This window comes from Zootermopsis nevadensis, unplaced genomic scaffold (genome assembly GCF_977971745.1).
Source record: "Zootermopsis nevadensis isolate Lab colony 2312 unplaced genomic scaffold, Znev_1.0 Znev_ptg000015l, whole genome shotgun sequence".
Lineage (NCBI taxonomy): Eukaryota > Metazoa > Arthropoda > Insecta > Blattodea > Termopsidae > Zootermopsis > Zootermopsis nevadensis.
In genome coordinates this window covers 390,421-415,431 of record NW_028259147.1, presented here as the reverse complement: position 1 = coordinate 415,431, position 25,011 = coordinate 390,421, and the positions used below count along the sequence as shown (strand labels likewise).

The following is a 25,011-nucleotide window of genomic DNA, read 5'->3' as shown; positions in this document are numbered from 1 at the left end:
ACGTGAAAATTTAAAGCGTTTCGTTTTGATGTCCTACATATCCAGAGAACCACAGCATGTGGAAACATTTTCAGCTTCTCGTGTAATAGAGATAAATGAACTTAGCTGGCTGTGAAAAGCAGCGAGTATAGTGTTCATATACGGTGGAAGGGCTGTACCTTGACATAGCTGTCAAAAAATACTCTCTATTTTTATCAGTATGTTTGAACTAAGTGTAAATGTAAGTGTGTGTACGTAGTAGCGTCAAAAAGTTGTGAACTTAGCCATTGCTGAGTGATGCAGCATTTGTGTATTTGTTCCAAACATACAGATATGCGTGGACAGAGTGTTCAGATCTGTTTTGACATTGTATACAGAGGGATCACAATCAGAGAAGCATGTCATTGGTTTGTTTTGGCTCATCAATATGTCCAGGTGTAGCCGCTGTTCAAAAGAGTAAGACATCTTGACACAGAAGAATACTTCCAGCAGTGCTACGGCCAACGACTTCAGAAATATGTGACGGGAGGCAGGTAAGATCATGCGTCATATTACTTGCCATTCAGACTGATCAGTGTGGAATGTATTTTTTCGCATTTTGTGATTTTGTTTTTCTTTTCCAGGTGGGTTTTAAGTTCTGCATTAAGTTGAGGTACAATCCCAGGTTACAGCGAAGTCTACAGGTACGTAAATTTATTTCAAAAAACTGCATAAAATTGATAAAAACTGCAACTTCACGGAAGAGTTATGCTGTAAAGCAGTCTGAACCTCGATGAGGAAAACCACAAGCCAGAGTTCGAAGAACCAGCGTCCCACAAAACAATGTTAAAACATGAGGGCACCTGGAAAGCTGTCCCTTTTCTTTTTAAACCATACAGTATGGGTTCAGCTACAAATCCTGACATATTACTGCTCAGGGCTGTCTCCTTGTAATCAGAATCCCAGTGCTCGACCTTCTCAAGAGAAATAGTTCATCTGTTCCATGAGAAATAATAAATTACGCAGGTAATTTTTTTTTATAAATGCTTTAATTTTTATAAAATTGAACAAAATAAAATATATAAATGACAAACTTCAGTAGTCAACAAAAGTCTTGTCTTGTACTTATGGTTAATAAACTTGTAAAATCACAGCAATTATCCATATTTTCTAAATTACACAACTTGAAAGAAAGTGTCATAATTCCTAGAAAAGAATACTCGGAATATAATGTTTCATTCTGCAGCTAACAGTGTCTTGAGATGTTAGTAAAAGTGTCGGCACCAAAAACTACCATGTACCTGATATCAGTTAAATGCAATAACTGGTCACATTTGCAGGTTCCCTTTCACCACTTCACCTGAGAGTTAAATAAATACTTGTGACGTAGGTGGCCTGGTAGGCGACTGATGGTGGGTGTATGTGTAGCCTCCACATTCCTGAGTGGAGATATTTCTCACGTGTCTTTGTTGCTTTCTGCCGTTTGTAGTATTGTTATTTATTTGTTTTGTCATTACTGACTGCTTTATTCTGCGTTATCGAGTATTAGAACGAGCATGAGGTTCAGTCTGCTACTAGTGCAGCGCACGACTCCCCATGCCGCATACATCACAGGAACTTACTTAACTCTCGTGTACAGTATCACGCTTTCCTGACCTGCAGTACAGCTCCAGTTACATTTCTCCTTACATCATTAACAATATACTTGGGGGGGGGGGGATTAAAGGCTAAACTGTGCTTACATTGTCATGTGAGGAATCATTTGTACTTTAGTGCAACAAAATGTTATATTTTTTCATTACTGAAATTATTACTTTCAAAAATCAATTAAGAAATTGGCATTGCCATACAAAACTTTCTGCAGAATAGTTCAATCAAAAAACAACAAAAAATAATATAATCCTTTTACGTTTCTAAATGCAGTAATGATGACTATAATCATTTACAAAAATAATACAACTATATATAGCCTATGCAGCTGATATGACATGGCTGCAGAACTACAATTAAGACTTTTCAATTTCAAAAGTATATATATACTCTTGTCAGATTCTTCTGTTGAACAACAAATCACTGATTTACATGATGATTACACAGTGAAAACTTGTATTTTCTATAAAGGTTCATACAAAAAAATGTACATGCATGATCTGATATAGTGAAATTTGACTAAATGTATAATAACGTATATGATTCTGTTCTATAAGGAACTGAAACACACTGTTAACAAGAACAGTGATAACAACAAACGGTGCCCTGTGACCAAGAAATTGGGGCACAGCAGCAAACAAGACAAGAAGTTTTAATTCTTGTGTCACCTTAGCAAATATAAATTTCTATTAACTGAATAATCATAACTGTATAGAATAAATATGTGGGGAAATGACATAATTATGTCTCTAGCCGTCCTGACCTACGGGAACATAACTTAAAACTAATCGCCTAAGTTTGTGCTTATTCAATTTTTCACACTTGTACCAACATGCCCGTTCATAAGAGGACAGCCGTGCACTTCCAACGGTGATTATCAAAACTAGCACATTAACAATTTGCATATCACGTAGCCCAATGATGCAGGTACATCCTTCAAAAATATAAAAGGCCAATCATTTAGTCTGTGAAACATTTACTCGTTCAGGCAATTCAAAGCCGAACTATAAAATTTCAGAATGGAAAATGTTATAAAACTCTCAAACCAAGATTGTAACTGAACAAGGAATCGGAGTTCAATGAATTGTTGCGTTCTGTGGCGTAATTTTATAAGAGACGACTTCACTTCAAACATGAAGCAGTGAAACAGCAAAAGGCATCATCAGTCATAAGGAACATATTTGTATGTGGCCTGAAAAGCTATCACAATTGGCAGAAGCAAGCTTGATGGCAGCGAATGTCCTAAGTAAGTACATTAGGTTCTAGTATGTGGTAACATTTTCACCTGACTTGTACTTAACAAATGAGGTATGAAATTGCAACTTCTCAGATCTCTTTAGCACCAGTATCTTTGGTTCCACAGATCAGACTTAATGCGTGTCTTCTCCGTCGAGCCTCCGACGTCTCTGCGGCGGAGAACGCTCGTCATCCTGATGCGCGTGCTTTGTCAGCTCTTTAAATGTCTTCTCCAGCTTCTTGTCCTATACAGAACAAAATAAATATACTTGTATGTGCAAGTTTATTGGCCAAAGACGACTAGTAAGTACCAGTGGTGACAAGTTTTGATAATGCATAGAGTAACTTTTACCTGTAGCCACCTGTGACACAGAATTTCGTCAATTGTAATTCTGCTGCTTGGATCAACTGTTAACATCTTCCTAATCAGGTCAATGGCATTATTAGAAACTCCTTGCCAGTACCTAGCAGGAAATGAGTACGCTCCATTCATGATTTGTTCAACTAGTGACAGTGGCCGGTATTCGGCCGAAAATGGTGGGTAGCCACTCAAACTGAAAATTAAAAACAAAACCCAGATATCACTACATACTCAAAAGAAACTTTACCTCCGAAGTTTAAAGCAAAGTTCCCTTCTATATAAACATTATCACCACAAACCCTGTAGGTGCAGCCAGTCTCTGCATATTTTCTCCTGACACCACAGATCTCTTTTTCCCCAAGGATTTGTTTGCTGTAATCTACAGGTGTTTTGAGATGTAATGGTTATGTGACCCCTGTATTTGTTTTCATTCTGTACGTGCACTGTAGCTAATTGTTTTGAGCCTAACTACCGTAATTCAAATTTGCCCTTTCTGACATGTATTCTTATTTGTGGTTATGTTGACATATGCAACATTTCAACCCCCCCACCCCTTTCTCTGGACTAATTTTATTTCCATATCCCTTCAGTAATTGAGATAATTATCCCAAATACTTGTATGCTGATAAATATTCAATAATTTTGTTGCCTAGCAATTCTGACTCTCGATGCTGCCGTTGCTTATTCTCGTAGAGTAGTTTGCCACATCCCCTGCTCATCAGCTGTGTATATAATGCATTTATTTCCTTTACAGCTGTGGTATTCAAACCTACTCCCTGGTACAGCATCTTTTTAAGATTAGTTAATGGTCATTAAAATGTCTGCTAAATGCTCTGAGGCCTACCCAGTCTCCTATCCAATGGGTGTCAGGCGTTCTTTCCCCAAGGGTGTAAAGCAGACGAGGAGTGAAACCGACCACTCGCTGAGGTCAAGGAAAAGCTGTACCTCCACTGCCCCATACATCTTTAGGGTGTGGTGCTTGGTAAGTACCAGGACTTCAGCTTTACAATAACACTGACCAACAACTACTAAAACTGTGGACAGCATGCGATTAAACCGAGATCTTTATTGCGGGCTTACAAACTGATGACAATGGATGAAGTTTCGTTGTGAATGCAGTGTTTCTCTGCCAAGCTAAATTACTAAGGTGATGTAATCCAAGTGCCTCCAACCAAACCAACAGCATCAGTACCAATTTCCTCTATATGAATGGACACTTTGTGATCTGTCAATGAAATTGTCATTCTCTATGGATATGAACCAGACGGTCCATGTTCTGTAAAGAAACTGACACTTACCATGTAAATAAAATGACGCCCAAACTCCAAATATCAACTTGTGTGGTATAGGAGCCCATTCCTTTGGTTACAAGAACCTCTGGGGCAACATACAGTGGGGTACCACAGAAGGTCTTCATAATGCTCTGCGAGTTTACAAACTTGGAAAGGCCAAAGTCGGATACTTTTACGAGTGTTTCCCGCTTTTCGCTTGCTAGCAAAATATTTTCAGGCTAAAAGAAAAGAAATTTAAACTTAATATGAGAAAGAATCGTGGAGATTCTGGAACTGTAATGATTTATGGTCACTTTGTATACGAGCGTCATCACCGCTGCCACACTGAGAAACACACATTTAACAAAATATGCTGAAAAGTCTGCAAAACTGTTTTTATAACTTAACTAAAACTTACCTTCAGGTCCCTGTGAGTAATTTTGTTATCATGCAAGTATTTGATTGCTTGAACAATCTGGTAGAAAATTAGCTTTGTCTCGGATTCGTTCAGCTGCTTTGAGCACTGAATGCGATCAAATAGCTCACCACCCTCCATGAGCTCTAGAATTATGTAGACTGCGTCCGGCGCGTCCACGATATGTTCCACTCGAATGATGCACGGCTGCAAACAGTATCCTCATTAACATCAAAACTTAACACTGACATCAAACAATGAAGATCTCTCCATATTCTTTTAACTCACATGTTTGAGGGCTCTAAGAATGTTCACTTCATTTAGAGTCTTGTCTGGGTTATTTCTGTTCTGTCCCTTAATGCTGTTAAAGCGTTTCTTCTGCACAACTTTCATGGCATATCGATTGCACGTTTTCTACAAAATAACATCAAATTAGACAATCGGGTTATACATTCATAAGATTGTTATAATAAAAAAGTAAATGCACTTTTTTTAGAAACGTGGTTGATATTTCTAACATTTTAATTGAGCAATTTTCACACAAGTTTTGTGACAGACATTTGAAATATGTGGGGGTTACCAGAATTACAGTGACACTGGATTCTTGTTAAATTTGGTTAAACTTTTGTGATGATAAAGTGTCAAGAGTTCACTTTTTGTTCAGTGGTAATTCAAACTGTGCTGCTCCACACTTTCCAGTCTCACAAATACTACCCTTTTTAAAAGGCTGACATGCAGGTCACTTGTTCACAATTTAATGCCCTGTGCATCCATCAATGGAGTGACTGCTTCATCAGATTAATACAGTGGGCTAACATAATTCTACATTCCTGTTCTATGTTTACCTTCTCAAATACAAGATACACTTTTCCACAAGCTCCGGCACCTAGTTCTTTAGTAACGATATACTCCGACCGTATCTCTTCAGGAAAATTCCTGCCATCATCCGAGGCATCCACATATACATACACTGCAAGAGTGAAATTACGCATTACTCGAGATCGTGTAGTCACAGAGGAACAGTTGGTGAGATTAATGATTTAAATGATTCAGGACTTAAAGATGAGTTGGACTAATTTCATGAAAGGTAGCAGGAGGTGAGGCACGTGCGTCTTCCTGTTACAGAAAGCAAAAGGAGTTATCAAGAACTAGATTAGCTTCAAAATTCAAGCGCTGCTTTTACACTGCTCTACGCTACATGCGATCAATTGCGTAGGCCACGTAATCCAAAGTTCACACCAATAAAGCACATGCCTGATATTTTTGCAACAGTTAACAATTAAAATTAACGTACCTTTAAACTGAGGTGAAGCCAGTGAAATATGATCGTTGTTTTTAAGTATTCGCTTGTTCCCTTTCCCAATTTTTTCACTGTTCACGTATGTCCCATTGGAACTGTAATCTTCCAGGTAAACTTCCGGTGTACCTGATGAAACTTCTGTTCTTACAATTCTGCAGTGCTGCTTGCTAATGGTCTGCAAGACATCCTCTCTGACTTCTAAATATGAGATCGTAATACTGCAGTCCTGAGCACGCCCGATAGTGTATTCATTATCTGACAGATCTGTAAGAAATTTACACTTTATTATGTGAAATTTCAGGTTCTCACTACCCTGATAATGGAGTCAATAATCTCCTCAATACTACCTACTAGACTACACAGCATAACATCCCAGAAGACATTCATCTTCAGTGTGGAAAGTGGAAACTGAGATGCCACCTTGTGACAGGAATGCAATTGTGCGCAACCCAAGTAGCTCAGGTGCATACTACGTACATCACTCAACTGTCGGAACGCAGCCCCCGACAAACCCTTAACAGTCCACGCAAGTCATTTACATGCCATTTAATATTAGTTGTGCTCTAGAAGCAGCATTCAGTCTGACAAATTAACTTAATTTACAATCTGGCACATTTACAGTGTAGTCTCAGTCTACAGACACGGTATTTGAGAGCACATTACTCTGGACAATATTCTGGGATAAGTTTGAGAAAACTGCTGTTCTAAATATGGTTTGGATTGGGACAGACAGTAAATGTAGTATGCATGGGAGAGATTCAAAAGCATTAACATTTGGTCAGAAATTCTAAGGGAAGAGAACACAATGGAGACCCTGGCATATCACTGAAGTACTGTGTCAAAATCTGGGCATTTAGTTACTAAATGAGGTGGGAGGTTGAAGAAGCAAAATGTTGAAAATTTTGTTCATAAGGAAATAGCCGGCGTGTTATGTTCTTTTCTGAATAGTAAACTACGTGTGAACAATTTATAATTATATAATAGCATATTACTTTGAGGAGAAACTTTTGGGTGTAATTACATTTTACGTATACATCTGTATTCATGCCACAAAACTATAAATGACGTAATTTTGCACGTTATTAGATCTAGTGTAGTTTGTCCTTGAAATACGGGTATGTAACTAAATTTCATTCGCAGGCTAATTCAAAATGAAAAATAATGCATGTACCTAACGATATGAACTTTTCTTTAGTTGCATACAGTCTTCCCCACACATTTGGATTCTCGTTTTCTTGGCTATATATATCATCTCTCGCGTTCTGAGTATCAGGCAGATTTTGACTCCACATGATAACTGTTTATTTGCACACACTTATTTGCTAGAAGATTGAATTTAAATGATTGTTTACTAAGAACCAGAACGTAACGCTCGAGTATATACTACCATCGTTATCTTCCCTCTCAACACGCTTATCGCTCTTCAGCTATTAGCCAATCGAGCAGTATAGATGGCACAACTAGTCCCGTGCCACGGTTCGTGCTGCCACCTACGGTAGTTCCGAGCAATGTAGCTCGCATGTCTATGGCGTCTTCCGGCCGGAAAATTTAAAACGTGCACAAAATAAATACAGTTTTTAGTAGTCACGAGCAAAAACGAAAGAGTTGTGTTTGCTGGGAGTACCTACGTCGAGCTGCAAGAAACCCTTACAGATAAGTAACCATCGCTATTCGATAACTTGGGACTTACAGACCAGAAGATAATTAAAACCTGAAAAGCCAACCTTCTTACCTAACGAAATTCTCGAAAAACTACGAACAAAATATGTGGTGAAACTGAACTGTAATTTTTTAACAGAGGTTTATGTGAGGTCGTATCATCAGGCTGGACGAATTCTCCCCCGCGGAGACTCGGGTTCAGTTTCGGTCGCTTTCAGGAGAGATTCATGGTGAACATGGTGGTCCTGAAACAGGTTTCTCTCCGAGCCGTATATGGAGACAGAACATATCTTTCGATACAATCTTGCAGTTGACGTCGGCATAACGTGTAAGTACAGAGAAAAGTGCATTTATTTATTTATTTATTTCAGTCTGTTTACTTATTTGTGATTTTTTAACAATACTTCCAGTCATTCAAATCGTTGCTTTTGAAAAATAAAATAAAGTAGTTAGCAACTCAGAGTTAGTAAAATGGAGCACGTTGTTAAACAAATTTCTTTAACTTTGACGTGTGAGGAGTTAATGGAGGTAAAAACCTTAGATTACTGTCTTCAGGTCGTGGATGATTATCAATGTTAATGAGGATCCTGCTGTCTCCATCTCCAATCTAATGTGTTTCTGTCGATGTTGTTCTGGGCTGTGGCACAGACTACAGATTCAGTCTTCAATCCTGAATATGGAGATAGTATTCTATTTTGAATTGTCTCTATCTGCCTAGAAGTCCACGTGGCACCACAACCTAGAACATCTCCCTTCTTTGTTCGCTCTCAAATTGGTTCGTTCAACGACATTAGTGAATGTAAACAAATTAACTGCTGATTTCTAAGCAAATCATTAAGTTCCACGTGTATTTCGGACGCTGATAAATCTCGTTATTAGTAAAGTCAGTAAAGTGAAGGTTAGGACGATGCAGTTTTGTCGAGGGCTGGTGACTGCACGCGTCACTCGTTTGAATCACGTGCGCAAGGAACGGCTTTCTATTGGCGAAACGTCTGTTCCCCTGCAGGAGTGCGCAGGGCGCTGGACCCCTCCACTCCGTCGCTGCCTGCTGCCGGGTGTTCATCAGATCACCGTCGTCGTATGGGGCAGAGCGACACAAGTTTCATGCTGCTGGTGACACTGTGGCGATTTGACAACGCCGAATCATGCTGATGGACCAGGCGCCTCGACCAGTAGTTGCAAGGTAAGCCTGGCTCATAATATTCCGTGGAACGGAGGCTTAAAGAGGCCTCTCGGAAGATCTAGACGTAAATGGCAGTATAATATTAAAAAATGTCTGTGACAGTTGGGATTTGATTGATTTTGCGCAGGGTAGGGTCCATCAGCGCTCTTGTTTGAACAAGGCATTGAACGTCCTACTTCCATAAAAGGTGTGGTCTTCCTTGACCAAGCGGTCGGAGTTGAGAGTCTGTCAGTGAACCGTCTCAGTCACTTTACTTAACTTCTTGGAAAGTTTTTTGGCTGAGTTTGTAAGTTCGCGTGCGTACGGGCGAATCACCATCACGTTTATTTCGAAATCAAAAGTGGTCCATTGTCCTGCCCTAAGTGAGATTTTACGTTCCTACGGCGACGAATATGAAGATTCCGTCTAATGGAGCGCATAATCGCAGAACATGATTTTCTTCGACGCCCTGTCCTGTTTGACTGTCCGTGTGCGCCCCTCGGCGCCCGTTGTATAACGAGAATCTGCTGTATTAACTCTGTCCCAGTTGTCTTGGCGTCAGCGTCATATCATTTGTTCATCAGTCGTACTCAAAAACTTACTTGAACAAGTGAGCAGTTAAAATTATCTCAGCTGTGAGGAAGACGGCGACTTTAGCGTGAAACACCCAGGACAGGGACCGGTGGAGGGCTTTGGTTAATTCGGTGCCGTAAGCCGTCTACTTAGTTACCCGAACTACGTACTCTCTTCTAGTACCTGGTGATTTCTTTTCCCTCCACTGCGCAACAACCCAGAAGACCCATCGTCTCGCTGTTAATGTCGCAAAGTCTAGTCCTTGTGGTCGTAAATATCACCTAATATTAAGAATGCGTGGAGCTTTGTCTCCACTCTCCCACCCGTCTTTACGTCGCAGTCATTTGCCAGTCGTGATGTTGAACTTTCAACAGGTCGTTCTTCAGATGTTTCGAAGCAAAATTTAGCTAAGTCCGCGTGCAGATGTAAGAACGCGTTCGTAGTTACAGCGTGTAAGAACCTTGGGTCAGTGTGGCTGGATTTTTCTTAAGACAGTCAAATTCCACGCACAGAGTTTATTTCTGTGTTCACACGAGCCCCCCCCCCCCCCCCCCCTCAGAACTACATTTTGAGACATCTGAATCCATTCCACATCCTCGTGCTACCCGCTCAGTCCATCTTATACTTCCGGTTTTAGGATAGAATTTTTAAGCCCGTAATTATGCAATTTTGTCATCGAACTGAAAACAAAGCGCGGGGCCCCCCCCAAAAAAATACTCTAAGTAAATTTGTTCATTAACTGTCGGTGCTCGTGACGTGTCTGATAGTAACGGACCGCTATGCTAGTCTTACCGACTGGTCTGGCCGCTCGCCTGAAGGGCAGACTTCATAAGTCTCTCGCGATAAACGCGTTACTTAAGCCCGTCTGTGCAGAAATTCAAGCTCTCTTCCGTGAAGTGTCTCCGCTGAGGACCCTCCTCAACCTCTCAGCGCAGAGAGCGGCCCCGAGTGTCTTCGCCGGTCTTTTGAGTGAAGTGTTATCAGCACTCCACGATGATTTTGTCGGTGAAGTCAATTAACTTCGCCGAGGACGCGAGAGAGGAGAGACGTGTGCGTGGGAGGACGTACGACGCAACCTGAACCTCGATCGGAAACAAATAACCGGAAACATTTTTGAATAGGTCGTCGGTTGTCGTCGAAAGCGAAGTAAAAGTGTAGATAGACTAGATTAATATTGCTTATACGCGTCAAAATTTGTTATATACGCACTAGGTTTATGTCTTGGAAGTACCGCAGAATTCAGTGTGGGCGATGGGGCGTGGCCGCCAGGTATCGGGGGCATTATGACTTTGAAACATCGAAATGGGTTCCGAATAAATCCTGCACGCTCATTGGGGTCTACGCGAGCGAATTTAATTCTGATGTTGAGTTTCCCTTTTCTTCAGCCATTGCGACAAATATACACGCAAAATCAGAACGTGTAAGCGATTTCTTTCGGGTCCAGGAACGCATTTATTAAACGTCTGTAATTACATTTTGAGTTCATGACTATGACGACATCTGCTTGATGTCTGACTGATGATGACAAATTCTGATCTTATGTGTTCCTACAAGTGCACAGGAAGTGCGCATGCGCGTGGTGGTCTTGATTCTTTTACTCATGCCATTTAGGTTCTTTGTTGATGGAAGGTAAAAAGTACAGGCACGCGGACTCAGCGGCTAAAAGTGCGTCTGTCGGCGACGATCAAAGGCGACGAGCCGCGTGTTATTGGGAGCCACATTCCGGGCTCATCGGTTTTCAGATTGGCTCTTTAATATTCGATACTGTCCACAAACAGCTGCTTCAATTGGCGATTTCTGGCGCAAAAGGGCTTCCCCCCCCCCCCCCCCAATGTTCTCATCAAAATAAACCATGAAATAGCATAGCATATGACGATGTTCAGTAAGAAAGGATTGGTTTAAACTGATCTCCTATTGACATTTGCAATGTACTAAATGTTTTATGCTTTCGACGATTACAGAGTATCAAAACTGTTGCAAATAGATCGCTTTTGCACTGTAAACGCCGGTTATAGTCGACTAACGATGTTATCGAAAACGGAGGAACTGAGAAAAATTTTGCAAATCAGATTGTATAGTCTTGTAGTTTGTGAGACTCTGGTCTTCGGAGAAACCTGCTTTCTCCGTCTTCGTGGTAGGGATTTCTCAATCTTCAGGGTACTTTACCGACAAAGCATTGTTTTTCTGTAGGGAAGCCAATCGATATGAACTTTTAAATCGATGTCGGAGGTGGTCGTATAAATATCGAATCGCTGTATCGGGTTATAAAGACTTTTCGTTCTCCAGCACCTAATTAATTAACTTATCTCACACGTCATATTTTTTTCATTGTTTTTTAGTCAGGTGGAGGGTCATTACGAGGAACAGCGTTGTTCGCACCGGAACTTAAAAGTTTTTTGGACGTGGATTTCATCTGCTCCCTGGTTTAGACATCACGCGAAGCAAGTACCATCTGCAACGTTGCCTGAAGTAACAAAATTATCGACAGGCTAAATTTATATCGATATCTAATATATGTTTACGATATCGAGTCGTATCGATTTATCGATATCAATTGACATCCCTGTCTTTTCGAGAGTTATATATTCTATTATAAGCACTTGGGGCCTGCAATAATATATTAATTAAACTTGCGTTCCTATGCCATATTCAGTTATGAGCAAACACTGTGACGGCGTCCTGAAGAAGGCAGACTTACGTGACTGTAGATCTTTTGGAAAACGGTAGCTTGGTAAGACCTAGTTCCTGATACGAGCAGTGCTGAACCTTCGGGTTCCGCCGCTCAGCCAATTGTATAATTAAAGTTGAAACCCACGCGTGAGAGGGAGACTGGGGCTCGCTCTCGACACATTCAAGAGGGTCCGGGTGTTTAGTCTGTTCGAGGACTGGACTCCAGTGACCCGGAGCACAGGCAGTTTTATGAGTCCTGCTTTCGACCATTCACGGTGCTTCGTATAGGTGGGGGTACGTGAGTACCAGGCGATGAGTGGAGTTAGAGCTCCTTGCGTTCTTAACCCACCCCCGATATTAAGAGGCGTCCGTTTGTCCTAGCTAAGTGACTGCGTGTTCTTGTTCAGAAGCTGATGTAAGCTCAGCTGGTCAGATTATGCAACGTGGCCACCTGTTTCTTTAAGATCCATTTTGGTTTCCTGTCATCTATTTTTATGTCTTTCAAGAGGTCTCTTCCCTTCGTGTTTTTTTACCAAAATTATGTACACATTTCTAATTTATCGCGTTTACCTCATCCTCCTAGATTTGATCGCCCTAATGAATTTTCCTGAAGAGTACAGACTATGAAGCTCCCTGTTACGTGATTTTCTCCATTCGCTGTTACTACCTCGCTCGTAGTACAAATGTTCCCCGCGGCGCTGTGTTTTAAGGGCCTTGGGGCATGGCAGAAAGTTCCATATCGTAAATGAGCTGTTCGGTGCGGTTCATTGCGGGTTTAAGTAAGTTCAACTTGGCGATCAGCCGTCTGGGAATAGAGTTACATTCCGAAATAGAACTGGATCCACCGATTATGGCCGCTGGCCTTGTAGGGAGAGCCCAGTATGCGGACCACTCAATGAAGGAAGGAAGGAGTTTCCGTCGGTTAGCACAGTCTGTGTCGGTGCAGCGGTGTAGAAGCCTGATAATTGTTGTCTTGTGACGTCTTGACACTTATGGCCACAATTCGCCACACCTAGTCACGCCTAGTCACACTTTGTCACTAATATTTATAATTGAAGATAATGAAGTGGACAGCGACAGCGGTGGTGAATTTGGAGAATTTGAAGAGGACCGAAGAGTCTGTTTTGTTGATTATCTAGTGGTCTGTAGTGTAGTGAAATCGACTTTCCTGTTTTACATACCGTGGTGATATTTTATTTGGAGTGTACTGTACGCGGCCTGCTGCCTTCCCTTTCAGCAAACTTCTGGTAAGTAACTCGCTCCGAGGTTCAAATTCACAAAGTTCAGTGGCCAAAAACGCCGGATCGCAGTATATCCCGATGATGGAAGCAGATGCAGTCTCGAACGTCAAATTACCATTTCATTCTCACGCGTCTGAGCCCCTGACTGGACTTCACGACTGTCGAAGCTAGCGTGATGGTTTTGTGCTTCGGATAAATATGCTGCCTCCATTTTCAGGGCTGGTTTAGGATAGGGTGCAGTATCGAGCTCTTATGAACAAGCGACTTAACTTTCGGGCTCCATAGAAGCCTATAAATTCCTTGAACAGCTGAGCGACCATAATCTTTTCAAGAATATTCTGCTCCATGCAGTATGTTCATTCTACACAGCGTAAAACCAGAAAAGCTGAAATCGTCCCCCGCGTGCGTCTGGAAATGCCACCCCCTCCCCCCCCCACACACACTAGTCAAAGGGTAAACGTACATTTATAGCATCCATTGATAAATTGGGTTAAAAAGTTGCAAGCATTCATGGCAATTCTGTTTAAACTCATTTGGAAATGTTCTTTGAGTCCACATACGAGGAAGCCCTTCGCCGGCCGGTTACAAGGCACGCCCACAGAACTTCACGCGGTTGAAATTTCGTAGGCCAACGTTTGAGGTGGAAGAGACACTCACGGGCTGCACGTAAGTTAACCCCCCCCCCCCCCCCCCCCAAGCCGAAGCTCGTCAGGAGTCCGTACCGCGAAGAAAACACAACTCTTCACCATTACAAAGTTCAACTGGTTAACCCTTTGAAGCCGAAGCTCGTCTAAATTAGATTTAAGAATTCAGTCCGTACCGCGAAGAAAACACAGCACTTCACCATTACGTAGATCAACTGGTTAACGCTGTTTAAGGAAATGATCGCTGTTTATAATGACAATCATGCGAATCCAATGTATACAAATTTTAGAGTTATTGAATGTTAAAACAGATGGTATATATAATTACCACAGAGCTTTAAAGGGTTATGAGCACGGCCTGTATGCAGTTATGTTTCGAACCGTGGATGGAGCAGCGTAGATTTGTTCTTACGTAAAGGAATTGAAATGCACAAACATCGCGACATTATTTTTTCTCAGAATCTTAATCTCTCGAAACGTCCGCTCCGTTACCCGTTGCATTGTGGTTGCAGGTTTAGTGACGCGGGTGTTGAAGGCAGTGAACGACGTTCCCTACATTCTTCTCTGTTGAAAGAAACATTTCAATTGCGCTCACTCTTTTAACAGAGGCCACTTCTTTATCGCCTGCATTTCTGTGGCTTCCTCGCTGCATTTTGTTTCGACACGCTCGTCGTCGAATGTCGGGTTTCTGACTTCGAAAAACATTCTGCTTTGTGGCGATTCGACGACAGACGAACCGACGGGTCGGACGTCGGCTTTCTTATGGTTTCGTGTTAATATACAGAAAGAAAAACGCTGCCAAACCTTTGTTACATGTTCCGAGTTACAGATCGGGCGGGAACAATGAATTGAATATAACTTCATACAACATTTTCGAAATTCGCTATAATCGTGTTGGTTTCCACCCTAAGCAAATAAGAACACGAATTGAGGGCGTCTGAAAAGGGGATGGGGGTTGAAATGTGCTCAGTGAGATTTTTACTCGTCGCCAAATGTTAGTGGTGGTGAATGAAGGGGGAGGGATGTGATAAGCGGAGTAATTTAACGATCGGGCCTCGAACCAGGAACCTCCCTAACGTTCCCGGTTTACTAGGGATGTGTCGGCGAGTACTTCAGTTTCGGCGTGAATGACGCAAAACCGTGAACAGTGGTTGTTATTGAAAGTCCTAGCATGTTTTATCATCTCGTGACGTCACCCATTCACCACTCGAGTGAAATTGTTAACCTTTTGAAATATGCAGTAATTTTGGAAAAAGCTCGTTTCCAAACGTACTCTTACCTGACTCGAAGGCATTCATGTTTAATATTTGTAATGGTGTTCAGGGTGGCCTCTTATTGGGTGTTTCGTGCGGGCCTGCGCTGTGATTAATTTGTTTCCCAGTAATTTGTAGGTTGAAGAGATAAATATAGAAGGCAGTGTCTAGCTGGGCGTGCAAGCGGGATGCATGCTGAATTTTGGCGGAAGATCGAAGGATAATATTAAGATAGATGATGAGGTTGGTAGATGGATGGAGATGGCTCAGAACTGTCACCAATAGCGGGCTTTGGTCCTTGTCTGCTACAGTAGCATTGAGGTTCGTGTTGAAAGATCTCGCCGGCGGCCTCCGTACTGCCGAGGACATCGCAGGAACTCGCAGAGACTCCTTCGTCCTCTGTTAATGTCTCGTGCTGAGAAACCTGGCGTTTTGAAAGCCGCGTGCTGTCGATTTAGCAACGTCGCCCCTGCCACAGAGAATCTGCATTGCCATTCGCATTTGTGATGTGTGGTGAATGAAGTGTTAAATAGGTGGAGCGCGCGAAACGAGCTATTCATTACGGCCTTTATGACGGATGAAATATATTTTTCTTGTCAACCTGACCCGACATTACGTTCAATCAGTCCCTGAGTGGCCCGGTCACTCACTCGTCCGACACTCGACGGTCACTCCGTCACGGACACCTGACGTCGTGTGTGTTGTGCGACCGGTCGCATCAATGTCACTTACTTTCAAGTGACAGAGAATTTGTGTGATAATGGGATTCGAAATGCGGGGCGAAACCGACGAGGTTCCGAATGTTTTAAGTAAGTGATCAGTACAGGACGAATTGGTTTTGCGCTGACGTTCGCATCGCCGCGATAAAGTTCTTCATCGTATCGCTGTATGCTTCTTGAAAAAAAATACACATGTAACGTGAAAGGAGAAGAAAATTTTTCAAATGGACACCAGAAGTCACATAAATTAAGCCAGCATGGTTCAACTACATTTACCGCAATGTTTTTTTAGTGTCAGAGACGTTTTAAGTTACACGTGCATACAACTTAAATAAAATACCACGAAATTTTCCCTCCCTTCGTGAGTGCATTCTGCTTAAGAGAACCGTCTTTTTTCCAGTTTAATTTTTGATCTGCTGCGAACAGACGTCGGTGACATTTGTTGGTTAAAATAACCAGATTGTATCCAAGAATTCACAGTCCAATTTCCCGCCCCCTCAATGTTCTATTTAGACGCAGAGACAATTTCTCATTCGATAACTACCAGGGCCCTCTTGTCGAGAAAATGACTGTTGCTTAGCTGGTCAATGAATTCCGGAGAATCATTACCGTGCTCACAAAGAGTCTGCCAAGTAAGTCCTAAGTAATTCAAATCACACCCAGACCTTGTTATTTCAAGATATGTTTTAATATTATCGTCATATTATTTATTATTTTGCGAAGTGTTCTCGTCTCTTCGGGGTTTCTGACTCAAACTTCGCCCGCATTTCTCATCTATCCTGTGCCTGTGCAAATCATCTGACTCCTCGGAGAGAATTCCTTGACTCAGCTGGTCGGAAAATGTCTCCGTGGTTTGTAAATCCCCGCTGTAGCTGCGTCAGTGAACCGTATCTTGAGCCCTACGCCCTCCTTATCACCGTCTCCACCCCTCGACTTCGCGAAGGACCTCTTTCGTTCAGTTTTTCCTACCGAAGGACCTGGTCTGTCGTTGTGACGGGCAATCCTACGCCGACGCCAATCGTCCCAGCTTCCTTACTGCAACCGGCGCCAAACACCGGAGGACGCCTCATTCTGACAAGAGCATAATAATTAAAAGTGACCACTTTGCACGTAATTGGATGAAAGGTAGCCAGCCCTGTGTGAATACGCGCTGCTCCACAGCTTCCTAGCGGTGGCTGTGGCCTCTTTGAGAGCACGGGATCTATATGACCCAGTAATGTACGTGCTAATTTGGGCCCCGTATAGAGAGCCTCTCTGAACTTAACGTCGTTACTGGCATATCGGAGAAGCAAACTGCGAAGTAACAGTTCTGACAAGCTGCAGAGAGAGCGCGCCGCCATGTTGGTATTATATTGTAACTGCGCTGCGTAGTACCAACCATTGCTTGCTGTTTGTGAAGTCGCACTCGGATAACTTGGACACGTTTTATAAACTGCCTTGGTCCGCTTTCAATTTCCGAGCTTCTGAACTGCGTGCAATGAAAACTGGCAAGAAGACATGATACCGTGCTGTCTTCGCGGCATAAAGCGATTATAAGTTGCCACGGTCGTGGGTTGTTACGTGTATTCTTGTACGTGGTTGTAGATACCAGATATTATCGTTTATCGAAGAGATCTACGCAATTCTGAATCCGTAACAAATTCCTCAGAGCGGAGTCCGTCACCTGGTATTAAAACTTGTTACATTTTAATGGGACCCGGAGGTTAAGTACCATGTTTACAAGAGCCCTCCAATTTGCTTTATCCTGAGCCAGTTGAATCCAATATACACCTTCACACCCTCGTTTCTTAACACTTTTAATCCATGGTAAACATATGTACCACCTGCTTTAACAATCAGTAACTCTCGCAGTTTGCATTTATTGGTTAATATGATTCTCAGAATAAACAGCGATTATTTCCTTAAACAGCGTTAACCAGTTGATCTACGTAATGGTGAAGAGTTGTGTTTACTTCGCGGTACGGACTTAGTCATTTAAATGTTATTTGTTTGACAGCTTCAGCTGTAAACGGTTACCACCGTCCCATCTGCCTCCATCTTGATACTTTAAGTTCAGTCGAACATTAACAATTTCATTGATGTAGGAATTTCAAATCTCATATGCTTAGTTTTTTTATGTCCATGTCTCAGGTCGGTGGACCATTCATCTGCGCGTCGCCTCCTTGCAGGCGATGGCTTTACGTGTAACCGTAGTCAGACCTCCTGCGAGGTTTTTGCGAAATAAATATGCCACGTCTGCGGCAGACTTCCTTGGGGGAAATCAGGTGGAATGCTCCCTGAAGGGAATCGGGAGCTCCTCTTCGAAATGAGAAGAAGAGAACTTTAAATTTAACCCGAGAGTTCAATCATTATGGGGTAATGGCGAAGCACGTCTACTCTATTGTGCTTGTTCAATCGAAGTTGCTGGTTTTCTAAAGAACGAGATACTTTAAGTTTCTTTTGACTGGCTTCGATATTTCCACGCGACTAAGCTGCTCCGTTCGCAACATTTAAATGCAAAATTATGCATCAATAAAAGTGGCAATAAGAATAATGATAATAATGTAATAACAACAACAACAACAAAGTGCGAAGTTCCCGTTCCAGTTTAACGGTGAATACACATTTGAACATTTCTGTTCTCCGATTAAGTTTTTCGGGCCCACTGTGACTAATGTAACGGGTTCAGAAATTTATTTTTTATTTATAATAAGCGAATGTGCGTTTCTTTGTATTGAGTGGTAAGAAGCTTTCAGGGTCATTTTCGCCTCGTACTTGGCATTTGGCGTGACAATTTTCTAGCTGCATTTAGATTTACCTTCTAGGATTTTCGGTCTCAAATTGCACGGATCTTGACGAGGAGAATGAAATCAATAAAAATATTTTTTTTTGCACTCCGAAAAGTTCCAAGTATTCGCTACGTGTGACCCCCTGACTCTACAAACTGGGGTAACGTCTCGGTCTGGAAGCCTCTAGGTTCGAACTCATGGACGTTTCAGGAGTTTCCAAATAACCTTCATCGCATGACGAGAATCTTCGTCGTTTGTACTCATCAAATGAAGGAGGGCGAGATGGGCGGGACGTGTAGCGCGCATGGCGAAGGCAGTAATGAACCCCCCGGTTTGGAAATTGTTTGACTCGGTGGGCGACGATCAGCTTCTCTCAAACACCCTGTTCCGAGTAGATAGATAAGTCGTCATTTTGCTGTGAGAAACGCTTTGCTCCAGCTGATTACGAGCACTGCTGCCAACATCAGAACGTTTTACTGCCCAACGCATAAAACGTGCACTGTCACTGGCGATCAAAGGGTGTTACTTGTTACAGAGAGGATCCGGGCTGCCATCGTCAGGGCTAGAACCAGCCTGCCCGCAATGGCTCCCAGCATCACCAAATCTCGCACCCCAACCCCCCGCGGGGGGGCCTTGGTGGGGGACGGGGACACCAGGGAGACCTGGGGCAAGAAGGTGGACTTCTTGCTCTCCGTCATAGGGTTCGCCGTCGACCTGGCCAACGTGTGGCGCTTCCCGTATCTCTGCTACAAGAACGGCGGCGGTAAGTGACCACCTGCTGTCCGAATGTTTCGAGACTTTTACGCCGACGGCGTAATCTTGATGAAATTTCGTATTGGAGGTCGTGAAACGGGCGGGAGCTCGTCTCTTACGCTTTTCGTCAGACAACGTGAACGTTTAACATTGGCGGATTAGAAATCTAGAAGCAGAAACCTTACATTCTATTCGTCACAGGCCGAAGGTTCCAATTTTCTTGACTCCTGTGCCGATAATCGCTGTCAGAGACGTAAAGCCAGCCGGGCGCTGAGATCTGCTGCACTAAGAAACGGAAGTCTGACCGGATTTATTTATTTATTCGTGGTGTCCGGGTGGTGGCTGAATTTATCTGGCTCAGGACAGAGTCCAATGGCGGGCTGTTGTTAGCACGGCAATGAACGTTCTTGCTTATAGAAGGCGGGAGATTTCTTGTGAAACTGCCTGTCGGGGGCCAGAGATTAAACAACCCGTGTGATGGACGAGCGGATACCAGATTCAATAACCCATTAAGAGCTAATCAAGGAGCGAGGTAACCAAGTTAGGTCTCCGTCGGTGCGGCGTTGACATTGCCACGGGAAGATGGCGTCTTTAATGACGCTGGTGGCGTCGGCTGACGTGCGGCTTGCAGGCCTCTGTAGTTGGTATTGTACCTTTCGGACAGCTTTAATTTTACTTTGGAGTACCCCGAAATGGAGCTCCCACTTCAGTAATGACGACACATGCCACTAGGTGACGCTGTAGCCAGGGGGTTAATCATTACCCCTGTAGCTGGGCGCTAATGGATAATATTAAAATAGTTCTTTCGAAATAGAGCGGTGAGTGGATTAATCTGGCTCAGGATAGTATCCATTGACGGGCTGTTATGAACGCGGTAATGGAACTTACAGCTTCTTTAAGGCCGGTAACTGAGCGACTATTAGCTCCTTTGCCTTTCAAGATCTGAATTCATTTCGACGGAGTTCTGAAATTCTTTTTCTTAAAGAGCCGACGACGAGCATGTTATAAGGAAAGAAATCACCAGAGTAGAAAGTCCATTATCAGATCGTTTGTGAGAGCGGTCCGGACAAAGCGGACAAGCAGTGTGTCCGTACCAGGTCAGCCCTATGGCGCGATCTATCAGAAAATAGGGAAGATTTCCACAGCCACAGAGTCCTCGAGCAGACGTCAGAACGCGGTGCAAGATGCGTGAAGGGTTTCAGCTTCCCAGGGGTCACGTCTGATTCCAAAGAATGTTTATGCAAATTCGGTTTCATATATAAAATGTTTCACAGAAGCATTGAACCTCGTAGAAGTACACCAGGCATGTTTAGGACAGTAGACAATACGAAAGTAATAGGGCGTGGATTGGAATCAACTGGCTCGCTGGCGGGATATTGTACGCGCGGTATTGAACGCCATGGTTTCCTGAAAGCCCGGAAATATATTTACCATCCGAGCTATTATCAGGTTATCCATAGTAACGTAGTCAGGTAAACGAACACAGCGTTCGTGATGAAGTGATGATCTAGCTCGAAACATATCGCTTACGTAGACCAGCCTGCAATGTGCTTGAGAGACCGCATAAACTCGTTAGTTCATGGCTCAAATATTTACCAGTCTCAAGTCTTCTTATTAAAAAGGTCCACCGCCATATCAGAGGGTGAGTCCGCGTGATCGACCCAGAGCAGGTGTCCTGAGTCTTGAGTCCTGCCGTAGACAATGGATGTGGCCAGGGCAATGGATTTTCCATTTTCAAAACGTCGCCCTAACTATCGATCTAGAAATAAACACTGCCTCATCAATCAGATGGCCTGTGAGCGGAACCACAACATGGGACACCGGGCGTGGGGTAATTTTAAGAGCGCCGAAAACGTTGGCTATCCTGAACGAATCGCCTTCTTTTGTTCCTACCACAACAACGAAATTCGCACGTAGTTGATTGATTGCACACGGCACTTGAGCGCGGGCGTAGATGGAGCGGCCATGTCTTCAGCTCTTGCGGCGAGTAAGACGTAATTAAATTAGTTTTGAAACTTACATCGAGGAAGTTAATAAAAGACGCTGTTCGTTTCAACTCGGGGGACGCGTGACGTCTGTCTGCTGTTTTTGCTCGCTGCCAGGTAAATGACTTTTGAACAAGTCTTGTATTTTGTGAAAAACTATTAACTTACTCCGTACGTCTGTCTCTGACGTAAGTACTTAGTTATTTTAGCCCTAACTAAGCTTAGTCCTTTAAACGATGTCGGTCTTACAACTGAATTAAAAGTTGCTTGTGATGAAAGAATTGTATGTCAGATTTCATGAAACTGTATGAATTAAAGCAAAGCGTACACGTAAACTTTTCATCAACTGTTGAAATAAAGCGAACGAAGAGTTAAGGCCACTGCATACCGTAGTTTTGCGCTAATTTCCGCCAAAGTGGTGAGCGCTTTTCCGTTTACTTCTCCCTTCGAGGTTCTGTTCCGTCCTGCCATTTTGTACCATGACAGAATTCTGTAGGGGACGCGCCTTTTGCACTACGGCTGTGTACACCGATAATTTCTGTCCGTAGTTTAGACTGTGTCCTCGCCTGTCTTAAGGAACTTCGAGCATCTTTCTTCGTCTCCAGGTAAAAGGAGGCGGGGCAAATACCTGTTCAACGGCGCCCGGTCCACAGATCGGTTTGCGAGACCAAACTGAATAGATCTACGCTCCGCCTCTTTCTACCTGAAGTCTAACGAGACACATCCTTCGAAACTTACTGACTTCTTAAGATTCTTAAGACAATTCAAAGGAAATAAATCATCGGGGAAGACATTCAGAGAAGCCAATGAATAGTACGCTCAGCCGGCCAAGAAATTCCTCGGCGTGTATGGGAAAGTGAGGTTCAATGTTTATTATCCTTTCATCTACAAGTTGGTCTCCGAAGTGCCATTAACCGGGATGTTCCGCATTCCTCACGGCGTTAGAATTGTCTCCTTGATGGAGCCCGGCTGCGTCACCCCGCGTGTCTGGGACTCGCTGACCGCCCGCGGTATGTGTTGGTACGAGTCACGCACCCTCTCCTCTCAGATCCCTGTAATGTCTGCTACATCAGACGTGAGCGATGGAAATCTTTTGCGATTTTTAAGTTACCCCTGTCCTATTGTGGGAAGTAGCCCGCTCAACAGGTTCTACTTGTTGGTTCCCATAGCAACCTGTTGAGGGGCAGGACGCCCCCACCCCCACCTCGTCTACTTCTGATTGGTTAAATTCAAAGGCTCCTCAGGGGACGTTGACTTAATCAGGATCTGCAGATTTTATTCTCATGCTTCATAATTTTTGACTTGCGAACTTTAAGAAGATTCTGATAATCTCTGTCGAAGAACGATCGATGAAGATAAGTCTGCAGAGGACGAGTCAGACGTCCAGCCTCCGCCCAAGTTCACACTTCATGAGCGCTGGGGTCAGGTTCGAAATTTACATTATGGAAGCTGAACTCCGCTTTCCCTGTTGGCTCCCGCGGGAATTCGCCTTCCTGCCTTAGCAAATACAAACCCCGTTTAAAGTATCTGTTGTTCCTGTGACAAAAGAAGACTTTTGTCAGCTTACGATCGAGATATTCTAATTCCACGGCACAGCTTTTCGTGTTATATTACATATAAATTTAGTGGGACTAAAGTTATATGGAGGGCGTGGTTGTAAAGTTCCACGGATTCTCACTGGACTGTCACTTTGTATGCATGTAAGCGCGCGACGGACTGACTGACTCCATCTTCAGGGCTGGAGAAACTCGCAGGTGGTGCTGGGTGGCATTTATGACCGTGTTCTGAATTAAGACGCAACGAGCCTTATTCGGTCTGCGGTCGTAACGAGCAAAGAGAATTCTTGCATTTCATTCATGAAGGCGCCGGGTGGCGTTGTTCTCCGCGGGGCTGACAAATTGCTCCGTAATTGAGGGGAAGAACCCAAATGGAAGCCGAGCTTTCAGTAAAAGCTTTTTCCTTTCTATTATTATTACTATTATTATTGGATTTGCCGTTTCTGCCATCTTAATAAAACGCTCGAGAGAAAGAGAGAGAGAGACGCGAACAGCTGAAGCTTCTCGCCGGCTTCCCCCCCGCAGAGCCCAGGGTTCGCTCACAGGACAGTCCATTTGGGATTTGCGGTTTGCAAAGTGGAACTGGGGGATGGACAAAGGGTCCGTCAGCGGCTCCATGGCAACGCAGCGAAAGGTAAGGGACCGAGATTTACGCAAAGTTGTCTTTGCCGCTAATTGTTCCAGGGGCCTTCTTGGTGCCGTACTGCGTCATGCTGGTGGTAGGCGGGATCCCTCTGTTCTACATGGAACTGGCGCTGGGACAGTTCAACAGGAAGGGGGCGATCACTTGCTGGGGACGTCTCGTGCCGCTCTTCAAAGGTGAGGCCCAGGAGACCAACATCGACGTTTCTATTGCCGTGACGACGTCACTTGCGTTCGGTCTGTTTTTGGGTGTCAGGGCGTTGCCCCCCGTGTCAGCAAATGGGCGATCACATGTGATGACAAGTGACGTTTGCGTGGCCGGGACAGGCTAGCTTACCGGTTGTAATCCGAAACCAAATATTTGTTCGTAAGTCAAACTTATGGAAAATATTTTAAAATCCATCGTGGGCATTTTATCAATATGTAGGCTACCGTATTTGCCCACAGAAATAAAATTTAATGTCCGGTCCGTCGGAGTAACATGGGGTCGAATCAAGACTAACATATTTTAGAAAGAATTATAAGGGTATAACGCAAGACCGGAATATATTTTTGCCGTAGGAATTCTTTGATCAGACATGAAATGCGAGTGACATACGTCAGTCAGCTTTGGAACTGGCTGTAATGTTTCCATAATAATGGAAGTGCAGTGGTGCAGCGAGAAGCCGCTGTCACTATGGTAATCAGCTAAGGGTACAAACATGCAAATATTGTGTCTTCCACACCAAATCCAGACACATTCACCCGGATTCCTATCCTGTGGGTAAAGGGGGGTGGAGCGTGAAGGTGCCCACGCACCTTTCTGCAAAGCGAGAATTTTTTTTTTAATTTAACCTGTTTGATTTTTCCCCCGTTCGTCTCTGTTATGTGGCTCAGATAACAGCAGAAGATGCGATTCATAGCCGTCGTCGTACGCCCGCGGCTGACACTGAACGCGCGATGTCTTTAAGAACCGGGTCGCAGTAGGAGGCTCAGGTGAAGCACAGAAGCCTCCCGATTTAGAGGATTACGCTCCAGCACCGCTCTTCTAGCCAATTATACAGGAGGTCTGCCGTAATCCCTGGCGGGGAACCGGAAGCTACGGTCGGACCGGAAACGTGCGTCATTTTCCACGTTCTGAGGACGAAGAATAGAGAACTTAAAAGTAGTAGCTGTTCAAAGAAAGGAGCAGTGGAGTGAGTGGAGTGGAGACCAA

General features: G+C 43.5%; 2 protein-coding genes across 2 annotated transcripts in view; one reads left to right on the top strand and one right to left on the bottom strand.

Moving 5' to 3' along the window:
* Positions 1-985: 985 nt before the first annotated feature.
* On the bottom strand, positions 986-7,502 carry lok (ovarian-specific serine/threonine-protein kinase loki). The gene is made up of 8 exons (XM_022086066.2): positions 7,363-7,502; positions 6,186-6,455; positions 5,737-5,861; positions 5,180-5,305; positions 4,895-5,098; positions 4,504-4,715; positions 3,197-3,398; positions 986-3,089 (listed from the first exon to the last, which is right to left on the bottom strand). Exons 1-8 carry the CDS (start codon positions 7,481-7,483, stop codon positions 2,979-2,981), a joined length of 1,371 nt encoding a protein of 456 aa, XP_021941758.1. The 5' UTR covers positions 7,484-7,502; the 3' UTR covers positions 986-2,978.
* DAT (Sodium-dependent dopamine transporter) overlaps positions 3,006-25,011 on the top strand; it is a 34,362-nt gene continuing 12,356 nt past the window's right edge. The window contains exons 1-7 of the mRNA XM_087348979.1: positions 3,006-3,147; positions 3,960-4,187; positions 6,493-6,653; positions 7,990-8,178; positions 8,857-9,033; positions 19,416-19,643; positions 23,859-23,993. Of these exons, the coding sequence (XP_087205105.1) occupies positions 19,463-19,643; positions 23,859-23,993 (316 nt within the window). The 5' untranslated portion in view covers positions 3,006-3,147; positions 3,960-4,187; positions 6,493-6,653; ... (1 more) ...; positions 8,857-9,033; positions 19,416-19,462. The remainder of the gene's footprint in view (positions 3,148-3,959; positions 4,188-6,492; positions 6,654-7,989; positions 8,179-8,856; positions 9,034-19,415; positions 19,644-23,858; positions 23,994-25,011) is intronic.

Excerpts from the sequence above, each read along its gene's own strand:
- lok (XM_022086066.2), bottom strand. The coding sequence starts at position 7,483 with ATGTGGAGTCAAAATCTGCCTGATACTCAGAACGCGAGAGATGATATA. Across the intron at positions 5,862-6,185 it reads GGCTTCACCTCAGTTTAAAG|TGTATGTATATGTGGATGCC; the intron begins GTACGTTAATTT and ends TCACTCTTGCAG. Across the intron at positions 5,099-5,179 it reads TTCTTAGAGCCCTCAAACAT|CCGTGCATCATTCGAGTGGA; the intron begins GTGAGTTAAAAG and ends TACTGTTTGCAG.